This window comes from Phyllopteryx taeniolatus, chromosome 11 (assembly GCF_024500385.1).
Source record: "Phyllopteryx taeniolatus isolate TA_2022b chromosome 11, UOR_Ptae_1.2, whole genome shotgun sequence".
In the NCBI taxonomy this organism is placed as follows: Eukaryota; Metazoa; Chordata; class Actinopteri; order Syngnathiformes; family Syngnathidae; genus Phyllopteryx; species Phyllopteryx taeniolatus.
The window spans coordinates 27,106,006-27,120,369 of NC_084512.1; the positions used below are offsets into that span (position 1 = coordinate 27,106,006).

At 40.9% G+C, this 14,364-nt stretch overlaps 1 protein-coding gene across 1 annotated transcript; it reads right to left on the reverse strand.

The window, feature by feature from the left end:
* Positions 1-796: 796 nt before the first annotated feature.
* On the reverse strand, positions 797-9,222 carry LOC133485773 (homeobox protein Hox-D9b-like). The gene is made up of 2 exons (XM_061790035.1): positions 8,373-9,222; positions 797-4,482 (listed from the first exon to the last, which is right to left on the reverse strand). The coding sequence occupies exons 1-2, from the start codon at positions 9,112-9,114 to the stop codon at positions 4,238-4,240; spliced, it is 987 nt and encodes a 328-aa protein (XP_061646019.1). The 5' UTR covers positions 9,115-9,222; the 3' UTR covers positions 797-4,237.
* Positions 9,223-14,364: the final 5,142 nt, after the last annotated feature.

The following is a 14,364-nucleotide window of genomic DNA, read 5'->3' on the forward strand; positions in this document are numbered from 1 at the left end:
CGACCAAAATAAAAAAAAAAAAAAAAAAAAAAAAAAAAGAAACGAGACCTTTGTCAGGTAATTTCACCATTTTTCACATTCTGTAAATACATCCTAGAAGTGATATTTGTATTTGGAATTTGGGGATCTATAATACAGCAAAAGCGTTAATTTTACTCAAAAAGCAAAACTGTCAATTTTGTTACAGAGCATACTGTAAAGTCACACTCTGTCATTGACCTATCAGTGAAAATAAGACAAAAGTATATATTTTTATGTGCTTTCTTCTACTAACAATAGATAATAAAAAAAACTACATTTGCAATTAAAGTGTCAAATAAATGCAAACAAGCAAAAAAACCAAAAAAAAACCATGCCAGATATACTTGCAGCAAAAAAATGTAAGTCAAAATAAAATCCAAAAATGCTTTTTAAGAATACATCGCTCATTATTGTAATTGTTGTAATTTTTAACATTATTATTCTTGTTTTAAATGAAACAATTTGTAATTTTAATATTGTAATTTTTACATTTTGTTTTATCATTTTATTTTTCATTATTTATATATATATATATTGAATTATACGTTATTTTTTTAAATCATTTTTTGTTTTTGTTTAACGGTATTTGTCATATTTAAAACTTTTGGGTCATTTTAAAAAAAAACGCTACTTGTCATTTTTAACACCGTCTTTTTAAATATGTCGTACAAGTGTAAAAAAATGCCAACCACTTTTATCGTAAAAATGTAAAACAAGCAAAATTATCAAAACGATGATGAAAGAAATTACTAATGCATGCACCAATGAGGTTGTAATGCACCTTTTATTTCATTTAAAAAAATAAAAATAAAAGAAAAAACAGGGGGAAAAAGAACAGACATCATGACATTTGGGCTCCAGTTGTGTCACATGGAAGATACACAAACACACACACACACACACACACTGTCGGGGTTGTGTTGCGTTGTGCATCCAAAAATAGAAGAGGAAAAAAAACCAAAAACCCAAATCAGCAGGTGTGTTGTTGTTAGCTGACACCTAGCAACCACAGTGTGTGCGCACGCGCTTGTGTGAATTGCAACAAATAGACGATGACAACTACAACACGTATGCCCGTTAGATTACACATGGAAAAAAAGGAAAAAGAAAAAGGAAAACGTTGGCTCAGTTGAAACTTTGCAACCACAAATCCTCGCTTCAAAACAAACAGTTTGCTTCTCAATAACGTTTTGGTTTGCGTGTGGTTTGGCTTAAAGCAATGACGGCGGTCGGTGGAGTAAAAACATCCTTTCTGTGGATTTTAGAACAATAAATAAGAGTAACAATATCAACACAACAACTAAGGAATAACATTTGCGTAGGTTAGCACAGCTCGTGGTTAGCGCATCCTGCCTGGCAGCTCAAAGGTTCTGAGTTCAATTCTTGCGCTTGCAAGGGTTTTGTCTGGGGAGTCGAGCTTCCTCCCACGTTCCCAAAACATCCACGTTTGCTTCATCAGAAAATTGTTGATCGGTCCGGACGGTTGTTTGCCGCTGGCCAATCGAGCGACCGGCCCGCGACGTATCCTGCCTCTCCGCCGTGCAACTCCTCTCACAAGCACAATGAATACACGACAAGCTAGTTTTAGCCTGCGAACGACGAAGGAAGAACGTCTCATATCATTTTAATTTGCACTTTTCGAGTCTACTCGCTAATGGTGCAATGTGCGGGTGCTAACGCCGACCCTCTGCCACGTGCTAATGCTAACCAACTGCCGGGATGTGGTTTCCATCACGGTCGCCCGTTTGTGTCGACGTCGTCGAGAATCGCGCCCTTTTTTGGAGCTCGTCTACGAAATCGTGCCTTCTGAGCTCGTTTACACAAACGACACGGCAGCGGTTAGCTCGTAGCGTTAGCGGCCGTGACGAAGACAAAGAGCCGCGTCGGTATGTCTTTCCCGTTTCATTCGGCTGCATTTTTATCCATGTCGGGGGTCACATGCTAACTGTGGCATAAATTGGACTCATTATGTCCGCATGTCACTTGACCTTTGGGAAATGGCGGCGAGGACAATTTCACATATATATTGTGGAAATGCGTCACACCAAAAGTGATGCTACTGTCTGTCCTACCGACTATTTGTCACATTTAACAGAGACGATGAAATCAACGATGACTGCTGAAGCGCAATTTAGTAACAAATATGAAGAATTAGTGAATGCGCCTTTTTTGTCTCTAAAACAAACAATAACCACCCATGCACATGTCACCTAATTTAACTTCAGATGCTCCATATTTACACAGTCCATCGTTGAAATGAGAATTTCATTTCATTTCAATTTTAGCCCATTTTTTTTGGTGCGAGCTCAGCATGTTGCTCTTTCTGTGATGTTTTCTACATTGAAATAAATCATACATGTTGAGTCGTGACATCACTGGTGGGGCACGCGGAGCCTCTATGAGGGCAATTTAGTCGGAAATTGGACACAAAAAAAACAAAAAAAAAGTGTGTGACTGCGCCTGTGTAAATGGCGATGGACTGGACTGTTTCCTGACAATATACATTACATTTTGTCAAAAGTTTTCTACTAAATACAACACTATACAGTAATACAAAATTGTGTTGACGGGGCGACACGTGATGAGAGCTTAGTAGGAAATTGCACAAAAAAAAGCTTAGCCCAAGAAGCAATGATCTCCAATATGGGGCGCTATCATTTCCTAACATTTTCGTTAAAAGTTTTCTACTAATTACCATACTTCCCACAGACAAAAAGGGGGATGGGGGGGGGGGGGGGGGCCGCATGTCATGACAAAAATTTAGTAGGAAATGTTACAAAATGTATTTTTCCGAAACACGCAAAAATGGCCTGTCGTGATGCATTCCATAGATATGGCCGACGTGCTGTGCAGAAAATGCTCTAATAATATTTTACTGTAATTTGGTTGCATATTTCTTGACATAACACTCTTCAAATAGATTTTCTACTAATTACAATACATCACATCATGTACAAAATTAAATTTCAGTGTGTCATAAATCAGACAATAAAAAGTTAACCACTAAATTATGTTCATAGATATAAGGACTACTTTTTTCAAATAAGAATTTTTGGGCATATTTCCTACCATTTACCATTACAAAGTTTAGTTGGAAATTGTACAAAAAGTTGAATAATATTCATAAATGGATGTGACCTTTTTTTTTGTTTTTGTTTTGCAAAGTACGATGCATCACAAAATGTTGTTGGAAAAGTGTTCTCACAAGAATTTAGTGGCAATCGGTACAAAACGTAAGTGCTGCTATTATGAACAAACGGACATGAAAACGGCGACGTCTGCCACCGTGCAGTTCACAAAAATGCCCGCGGGGATATTTTACGGCAATTTTGAAGAGGTTAGCGTACGTTACTTTCACAACATCCGTTCATACACATTTTCAAGTTAACCCTCCAAAGAAATGACACTTTGCTACTAATTTAGTGCATGGTTTTTTTTTTTTTTTTTTTGTACAAAATTCTGCTAAATTTTCGACAAGACAATAGTTACAAAAAAAAAAAAAGCCTACTAAATTCTCGCGTGGCAATTGGGGAACGGAGGCAAACAAAATCTAGTTTGCATTTCTGTGGACTCAAGTCGGAATGTTTTCATTGGATTCCACAAATATGGCCGAAATGCTGTTCAGAGAATGTAAAAAACTTAACATAACTTTTTTTTCAGATGGGTTTCACACACAAAAGCGCAAAATTTGGCCACATTTTCGGAGCACTTGTGGCATGCTCTTTGCAAAGATCTATTCGGAAACGATATAAAAAGTGTACGTTAGCAAATGGACGTGAGCCCTAACGTTGCGTAAAAATGGCCGACATGCCGCACAGAAATATTTGACCACAACTTCATTCCCATTTCATTGTCGAGTTAGCCCTCCCAAAAAAATTGCAACAAATTTAGTGCGTTTTTTTTTTTTTTTTTTGGTACAAAATCCTACTAAATTCTCACAACGACATGCCAACAAAGAGGATAAAAGCAAAAAAATATATAGTTTGCATTCACATGGACTTAAGCGTGTCACAGTGTGGATGTCTCCATCTTAGTTCGTAATGTTTTGTTGTTGTTGTTGTTGTTTTAAACTTCAAAGTCCTGTGACGTCGTCCATTCAGCTTGCATGTGGAGGTTTGAGGAGAAGCTTCCAAAAAAATCATTTTTTAATTTTGATTTTTTTTTTTTTTTTTTTTTTTTACATTTGGATTTTCCACCCCTGCGTTATCCCTTATCCCTATTCATTGATGCTCCTCCTCTCCCGGATCATCAGCTTCTTCATCTTCATACGTCGGTTCTGGAACCAGATTTTCACCTGGCGCTCGGTCAGGTTCAAGAGTCTGGCCACCTCCAGGCGCCGGTCCCGGGTCAGGTACATGTTATACAGGAACTCCTTCTCCAGCTCCAGGGTCTGGTGCTTGGTGTAGGGGCAGCGCTTCTTGCGGGTGGACTTGGCGTGGATCCAGCTGGCCGACGGGTTCTCTGCGGTGGGGGAGGAAAAAAAACAAAAAAAGAACAATTCACAATATGACCTTCTCCCCCAGACAAAACAGAAATGACGAGTCACAAAACTGCCACAAAACATTCCACCAAAATGGCCGACACGCTGCACGGGAATATTTAACCGCAATATTTTACCATGATTTCAAAGTATGTTGTTTTCATAACATCACTTAATGCACATTTGTTTCAAGTCAAAAATGTTGTTACCAATGTAGTCTTTTATTTGATTTAAAAAAATTTTGGTACAAAATCAGTTTAGCGTCTTTTCACCTAAAAAGTCATATTATACAATATTTTTCCATTTTGGGCATAATTGTTTAAGAGGACAGTTACAAAACTTGTTACACAGATACTTTAGGTATATTATTTCCTAACACTTTTCTCATACGTTTTCTACGAATTAGGCCAATTTGGATATTTTCCGAGCACTTTAGGTGTATTGTAACAAGCATACAGTTTGGAATCGTACAAAAAGTGTGTGTTCGCGCGTAATGAAAATGGCAAAGTCTGCCACGATACATCCCACAAAAATGGACGACATGCTATGTGGGGAAATGTGTAATTATGCCACAAAAATGTGTAATTTCCGCTATTTTGAGCAATTTTGGCTTCTTGCCGTACTTTATGCGCAAACTTCTGCCAGAAAAGTGCAACGTGTTCACGCGAGACTGTCGTTGGAAATCACACGCAAAAATGTGTTCGTAAATAGATATGAGCTAACCTAGCGTCTCCACTCAACAAAAATGGTGAGGTCTACCACGATCAAGTCCACAAAAATGGCCGACATGCTACGCGCTGATATATTACCGAAACATTTGACTGCAATTTGAAAGTGGTTAGGCTATGTTATTTTCAAAACATCCCTTAATGTACATTGTCGAGCGAGCCCTCCCCCCCCCCCAAAAAAAACGAGTTTGCGTTTTATGTTTCTTGGACAAAATCCAAGACAATGATAACAAGAACATGGCGACAAGAAGGGACAGCCTTTTCCGGCGCGGCGACGAGGCAGAAAATAGTTTGCATTCACGTGGACTTAAGTGCTACGTTCTTTTACCATAATTTCAGTGGTTAGACTGGCATGTGCATTTTTTTTTTTTTTTTTTTTTTTTTTGTGGGGGACAAAATCCTGCTAAATTGTCAAGAGAACACGTCGATGAGAGGACAGCATCCTCTCATCTGAAACGTAGCTTGCATTCGAGCGTGTCAGTGTCGACGCTTACCGCACACTTTAGCGAACCTCCGCCTTAGTTCGGACAGTTTCTACTCAAAGCCCTACTGTACGATGTCTATTTATTTGTATTTTTTGGGACACATTTTGTCACATTTTCGGAGCTCTTTGGGCTTATTGTTGCAAGAATCGAGTTGGATATCGTAACAAAAAAGTGTACGTTCGTAAAAGCACATGAGTGCCGTCATTTCGAAGTACTTTGGCCATATCACTTTTGCGAGCTCTTTCCAAAAAGGGTTTTGCCCAAATTTTGACACAACGTGAAATTTCGTCACATTTTCGGACACTTTGGGCATGTTGTTGCAAGAATCTAGTTTCTAATCGTACAAAAAAAAAAAAAAAGTATATGTTAACAAAGGAGCCATAGGGAAAGTATTTTACCACAATTTCAAAGTAATTACCGCGTATTGTCATGAACACAAATTTGAAAGTTACCTGAGCAAAAAAAATCCATTTGCTACCTATTTACGGGACAAAATCTTTCATCGATGCTCCGGAAAATGACTTTCTCCCCAAAACAATCCCCAGGAAGACGTTTTATGACACGTTGGCTGTTGGGCTCACCGGAGCTCAAGCCATGATTATGTCTCTATCGATTTCTTTTTATATTCCCGTTCGGCCTCCCTGCTTGCCCCCCGTGCAAAAACATCTTGTCAGGTTTTGTAGGAAGTGCAGTTATAAATCCTGACGAGTCAAAAAAATGGAAAAAAAAAATTATTGGCTCGGGTGAAAAAATACGGCTGGTGTTGGACCTCCGGGAGCTCAGAGCAACAAATATACACGAGGCTCATCTTTCACACCAAGCACCTCGCAGCTATTTTTATAATTTTTTTTTTGTATTTAGCAACACGATGGCGTGCAGGAAAATTCCTCTGACTTTTCGGGCTTTTTGCACATCTTTGTGTCGTGATTATGGAATCGTCTGTAAGAGCTAAACAGCAAAAACACCTAAAGCGCTTTAATTCGGATTGTTATTGTTGTCAGTTTTATACACAACTTGACAATTTATTTGTATTCAGCATTGGGATGGCCTGGAGAATTCCCAATGACCTCATCACTCTTTTAGTATAGGTACTGGAATATTTTAAAATAGCCATATGGCACAACAATTGTTTTTAAATGTAATTTTAATGTGATTTTTTAAAAAAAATTTAATTTAGCACATTGAATGACCTGGAAAATTCTCTTTCACCATCTTGAGTTTTCAATCTGTTGGCACGCACACTTACTGTATTGTCTTGACTGAAATGTCCTATTAGAGCTAAATATCAATTTGCTTTCATTCAAATAGTTTTTATATCATGTATTTTTTTATATTTCACATGGAATGACCTGGACAATTCTCACTGGCTCACTTGACTATTCACTCTTTTTTTTTTTTTTTTTTTCCAAAGCACCACAGTTGTATTTTAAAAATGTGGATTGTAAATGTAAATGGTACTTCTAAACTGCTTTAATTGATTTATTTATTTTTTTTACTTGTATTTTTTTTCTTATTACTATTGAGCACTATGATCATCTAGAAAATGGTCACCGATTTGCAAGAATTGTCACTCTTCATTTTATGCACTGCAATACTGTATCATCGCTAAACAAAAATTGTTTTTAATTCATATTTTTTAAATGTTATATATATATTTTAAGACGTAGCACTGGGATGACCTACGACATTTTATGCATTGCAATAACAGCTTTTTTTTTTTTGGATTTATTTATTTTTTTTAGCTAAATAATGTTTGAACCGGAATGAAAAATGTTCGTGAGGAGCTCGACTTGTCACTCTTTGTCGCACACACAATTGCAGCTTTAATTTAAATTGCTTTCATCGATATATTTAATAGTTAAGCATTTGTATGACCCAATTCTCACGGACTTGACTTTTCACCCACTGCACTGTAATACGAAATCACATCTAATTTGCTTGAATTAATTGCTTGTTTTATTTTATTGTATTTTTTTTTTTTTTTTTACATAGCACTGGGATGACCTTGAATTTTTTCACCGACCAGCTTCACTTCGTTTCATTTATTCTATTTAGATATTAAAAAGTGACTGATAGTCCTTCCGCGCTTTAATCACACCTCCTATTACATATTTTGCACGTATTAGATCGTTTTATAGTCCAAAAATATTGAAACGTATGACGGGACACTTCATTAGGTACACACAAATTCTGGCTTTTAAAGGTCGTCATGCGGAGTTTTGCCGCGTTGATTTAATAACGTTTGGAAGCCATTTTTCGTATTTTTCTCCGTCGTGTGCTTCAAGAAAATACGCGGACAATTAGGAAGAGCTGTCAGCGCAGTTTTGACTGAGTACAAAGTGAGTTGAGTGAGTTGAGTGTTTTCGTGTGCAGGTGTCCCTAATGAGGTGGACGTGTTGTTCGCCACACCTGTGCGGCGTGCGTGCGTGGCGCGAAACGTGCGAAATAGCAGCAAAAAACAACAACAACAACAAAAAAACTTCTGATTATTTGAATGGTCAATAAAGTTTTATACAATGTCGTTGAGGCCCGCGGGACATTTATAGGCTCATAAAAGTCCCTGACACACACTTCCTTACATATGGCTGCATTCCTGCACATGCACACGCAGACGCACACGGTTTGGAGAACCATATGGTTCTGGACGTGCATGTGTACCTGGGTCCGGCGGCACCGGTCGGGCTTTCCTGGCGTCGTCCTCGTCCTGGTCGTCGTCTTCCTTTTTGGGCTCCGGCTTGCTGCGCAGCTCCTCGGCCGTCCCCAGCCGCTCGAGCACCACCGCGCCCGGGCCGGCGAAGCCGGAGTCCCCGCCGGGGCTGCCGCGCGACCGAGGAGGCGAGCCGTCGGGCTTCACCGTCTCGAACCTCGGGTTGGGGTTCGACGGGCAGCCCTGCGGCTGGGGCTGGGGCGGGGGCGGGGGCGGGCCCTCCCAGCAGCGGACGAAGCGGCCCTCCGAGGCCGGGGCGAGGTGCTCGGCGTAGTAGGGGGGCTGCTGCGGCTGCGGCTGCGGCTGCGGCTGCGGCGGCTGCTGCTGGTGGTGGTGGTGCTGCTGCTGCTGCTGGTGGTGGTGGTGGTGGTGGTGGCCGAGGAGGTGGTGCGGGGGGAAAAGCCCCGAGAGGGACGCGCCCGGGGCGGCCTGCAGCGGCGGGGACGACGACGACGACGCCGATGGGGGGTTCGTCCAGGGGGAGAAGCCGTTCAAGCCGCTTTGCTTGTTGGGAAAGTGTGGGGCAAATTCCGGAATGTGGGGGCCGGGGGTCCCCTCCTCCTCCTCCGCGCCACCGCGCGACGGCTTCGCGCAGCCCGCCGTCGACGCCTGCAAGCCTGCGGGGAGGAAATGCGCACCGTACGGCTCCTCAGTCTGCAGCCCCATCATGGAATAATAATTTGTTAGCGACATGTTTATTTTATTATTTCAATAAAAAAGACACTTAAAGGCGACTGTAAAACCTTAGATGGGTCAGTATAGTGGCTTCCATCCTCCCCTAAAATGGTAGTAATTTTTTTCCTGCCCTTACCTTCTCCTCAGCCGCCTATTGGTTATGGCGCCGATCACATGGCCGCACTGTATTTACCCGCCAGAGCGAATAAATCAAATCATTCTTTTTGTGCTCGCAAATGTGATAGGAGGCCGGACGGCTGCGCGCACACGCGCACGCACACACGCACCAAAACTACTTTTACAGACTGAATGAAATAGCAGAGACGTTTATAAGAGCGCTAACGAGGCTGTGTTTGTGTTTGTGTGTGTGTGTGTGTGTGTGTGTGTGTGTGTGTGCTACATCTGCTTCCACTGTGTTTGTATGAACAGAAATATGAATGAGCGAGCACCACCCTCGCTTGAAAGTGACCAACTTGACAGTTTGACATTTGTTGTGATCTGCAAATGCAACTTCGCTGTTTGATGCACTTTAAAATGTAGATTTACAACCAAAGTATCCGTTATGATCATATTATTTTTCTTCTTGTTGTGTAGTAGATGCATCCCATAATATTTGAAAATGATTTATTCATTTTGAAATTTTTAATTTTCTTCCCCCCCCCTCTTTGGCCGTTTCCTTCGTAACACTAAATATTTTTCTTTGATAGTTTGGTATTTTTATTTTTTGTCATCCTCCACGTTCATTTTCAATGCAGACACTTGCGTGTATGGAATGTTTTATGTCCAGAAATGAATTATACATATGAGCATACAAACTAATATGTATATGCAAGATTGGATCTCGTTTTAATTCAAAATAAATATGAATGTTCCATGAGTTGCCCATTGTTGTGTATGTGGTGATGCAAAAGTATCATCATGTAATATGACTTTTATAGCTTACAGCTTCTAGACTCTGTAGCATTGTTACATTTAATTTGTCGTTTAGAGTGATCATTGCAATAGGAGAACTTAAAAATATGTTTTTTTTAAAAACACAGTACCGGTATATATTAGAATTTGATCATTGAGATTTCTGCCCTTTCATGCCACACACACATTGTAACAGCGCCACCTATTGGCTGGCTGAATGAAAACTCCTATGAAATCTCATTCAATAAACACATTGATGTCTCGGCACTTGAACTGAACACGGATTGATTTCAACACGAACGATCCCACCCCCCTGGAATTTAGCACTTCTTGCTGCTAAATTCCACCAATCAGGCCCACTGCACGGAGTTTTCCATCTGGAGCCCTGGAAAAAAAAATAAAAATCAAAAAAAAAACGCTGAGCAGCTTGCATGCAGCCAGCACTTGAGAGCGGCCGTATTTCACCTCCTAAAATGTCCTCGCTGCTTTATCGGCCTAGAATAAACCCCCGCCGGCGGGTCTGGGATGAAAGCGAGAGCGGCATGAATCAGCTCCTAAAATGTCATTAAACTCGTAGCTAGTTGCTGCGCACTGCACGGCGGCGGATGTTTCGGAGGCTTGTGCCTGCCTCCAGGGGGCGCCGTCTCCAGGGGTGGGGGGTCGCCTTCGACACCGCAGAGGAAGTGTTGGAGTTGCGTGCGGAAACTCCTTCCTATCGATTATGCAGTGATTCTCAAAGTGCGGTTCAAGTACAAATAGTGGTACCTGGGCTCCCTCTAGTGGTATGTGAAAGAATCACTCAATTAAGTACGAATACAATGTGCAAATGAAATTCAATCAATCGTATTAGAATGAAGCTTGTATCTATGCTTACAGCCTGTTTAAAACTTTTTTTTTTTTTAAATCCAGTATAGTACATTTTTTACTTTTCAAGTAGTCCTACTGCTTTCATATACAGTTTAGTCGCGTTTAAGTTTACAATTGACTTGCAATTAATAGAATTCGATCTAAGAACTGTTTGTTTTGAAACTTTTATTGTCGGTACAGTTTTTGTTTAACTTTTGTGTGCAATACATTTGAATTGATGCATTGCGCCGACACAGTAAAAGAAACCCATGAAATACGATACAAAACACCCGCAGTTGCACATAATGCCTTGTTTGTATTAAGTAGGTAAAATACCCTCAGCTTAAAATAATGTATTGTTATTCTATTTTATTAAAGTGTAGAATATTTATCACGGAAGGGCCACCAGCTGATGTTGATCCGGTAAATTGTACTTGTGCAACAGCTATGACGTAAAAAAAAATATTTTTCTTTTGACTGATTAGTAAACGTTTGAGTGCACTACATCAAAATCCCTTTATAGCGATATAGTGACTATGTTCATTTGAAAAAGGTCCGTATATTAATTTGAAAAAAAAATCAAATGTGAGCATAGATATTTTCCCAACTCTAATTTTTGATAACATATTCGAATTTCAGACAGACTTCGTCAGTGACGGACAACGAGCACATTTCCTTCTTAGACTAATACGTGTTCTGTGGCCTAATTGTCACTCATTTTGAAAGTCTGAAAGTTTTTTTGTTGTTGTTGTTGACAATATAAAGTTAAAATAGTGAGGTCAGAGACATTTGAGTAGGCTTGTTTTTTTTTTTTTTTTTTAAACTCGATCGCTTTAATGTTCTATTGCAGAATGAATGCAGCCGTATCTACACACCGATTTTTTTTTCAACTCATTTTTGTATCGCTCACCTTTGGAAAAACGTTGGGTTGATGACGTAACAGAGATGTTTGATTTTAAAGGCTTTTTGTACGGCGGCGGACTTTGACAGGCACGGCTGGCTGCCGCCGTGTTTCTACCAGTTTAATCAAAGACACGAATAAATTAGCGATCTTAAAAAATGTATTGAAATCCCAACAAATTCATTGTATTATTATTATTATTCTAATAATGCTGGCAGTTCATTTCAAACGATTGCATTCACCTTATCGTGTTTCTCCCTCCCGGTAATGCTTTCATTCTGCTGCCATCTTTGACATATTTGCATAAAAGCGCGCATGGCTTTATATCGCTCATATCACCGCGTTGCACATTTGACACATAAAATAGCTCATACATGGCAGCCACCTGATTTGCATAATTGCATTTCCAGCGAGCTGTTAATTGCGTCGCCGGTCTGCGCCGACCGGAGTCGTCAAAATGACACCGAGGAATCAATCAGGCTCTATTATCGCGTCTTTTCATCACATATGCTGCTTGCTAGCGCCAGCGGAAACGGGACGCTCATCTCACACGGGAACTCACGAGAAAGACCCTTTGCGCATTTATTCCATATCGCCGATATCCACCTTGTACTAGTACACTCTTTGTCTTGACTAGTATGGCCATCCAGCACACAAACCTTCGCTACTGTATGACATTTCTGCACACTAGTCGGACAACTACACGTTACTAGTGAGGCAAAACTGTGCACTAGATGACATCTGCTTGCGACTAGTACTACGAGTGAAGCACTGGATGTTAACTGGAAGAATTGTATAATGTTAGTAGTGGCACCCAGTTGTCAACAAGTGCATACTAGTACATGGACCTTAAAATATGGCTTTATGGAAAGCCATTTGAGTATTTTTTTTCGATATCCATCTACTAGTAGAATAGCGCATGAGTAGAATGATTAGGGACTCGAGGGGGGCAGTCTTACTAGTAATGTTTTTTTCCCCACTACTAGTGCCTCCGGAAGTCATTTGAGCATTTTTTCAAAGTCCTTTAGATCCAGCTTAAGGTTCATGTACTAGTATGCGCTTTGTCCTCACTAGTCAGAAAATTCACTGAATTCAGCGCACGGCTCGAGCGACTTGGCATACTGGTAAGGACAACTGCATGCTACTAGTGAGGCAAAACTGGACGAGTACTGCTATCTTCATCTTGTAGTATTTCACCAGTCGTACTAGCGGTGCGCGGGTGTCGGCATGTGCTCGCTTTCGCCTCGCTGGTGACGTGTCATTGTAAGACACGTGTGCAGAAATGTAAGGTTCACGTCAGGTGGCAAACTACACGTGATGTTTTTGTTGTTGTTGTTGTTGTTGTTGTTTGACTTGAAAGGTTGATCCAATGACAATGAGGCCGGAATGCACAACAAAGCGGAAGTGCATCAACGTTTGGCTGAACAGGCCGCCGCCGCCGCCGCTGCACTTTATTGCCGCTCATTTCAGACACAATCTCCTCTTTCATCTGCCTGTCCGTGTCTGTCTGTGTCTGTCTGTGTGTCTGTGTGTGTGTTCATGACACACACGTACACACACACACACACACAGGCAGACAGGCTGTGGAGTGAATGTGAAGAGAGTGTATTGCCCCCAATAAAAGTGGCCAAGCTGGAGGAAATTGCGGGGCTGGGAGGCGTTGATGTGTGCGGTTCAAGTTTCAGACTTGGACTCGTCTGAGACACACACGCACACACACACGCACACACACACACACACACACACACACACACACACACACACGAGTTCTTGTCCCGTACTACCCTTCACACATGGATGGTACACACATGTAAGTGTGGTAACCTGGCAACAAAGTAGATTTAATAGCGCTTGTAGTTGTATTAAGGGCAACCTGCAGCTATGTTCACTTGCGATGTTCGGTCAAACCTCGATTTCACGATTTAGCGTGAAAAGCGCCGTTGAAACAGCATCTTGGCCAATATGTATTTTAACGACATAACATCTACTTCTTGTTTAAAAAGAGCATTATACATCATTGATATCATTCATGTTTCCATTTGATCCCAGAGTTGCATCAAAATGTATTTATATTGTGCAGCTTTATTTGGAATGTCATAAAATTAAGGAACCTTTTATGACAAGTCAACATGATTGGAGAAAAAAATGCCATGAAGTGCTTCCTAGTGACAAAATAGGAAAAACTTTTCTTTTTTTTTTGGGGTTGTAAAATCTTTATTAACTGCACGTGTCGTTCGAGTAACACTTTAGTACAACCGGCGCAGTTGCGACATGCTGATAGCTAGCTAGCTATGACCACACCCCGAAAATGCGCCTTCCCTTCGACTAGTCAGCTAGCGGGGCCCGTTTTAGAGCGCCTTGTTGTTGGCTGTGAGTGTGCGCATGGCACAGAGAGAAGGCAGAAGAATGAGGGGAGAAAAAGAAAGTCCAACGTGAGAGCCAGCGTGGGGACCAGGCCTTCGCACTGGCGTCGCTGCTTTAGAGAGCCTCGTTGTTGCAGCGTGGAAAAGCCCCGGAATGACCCAGCGCGATATATTCCAGCCACTGGAGACTTTAAGCGTAAATAATTGGAAGTGTTCAGTCTCATCGAATGGCAATGACCAATGGGG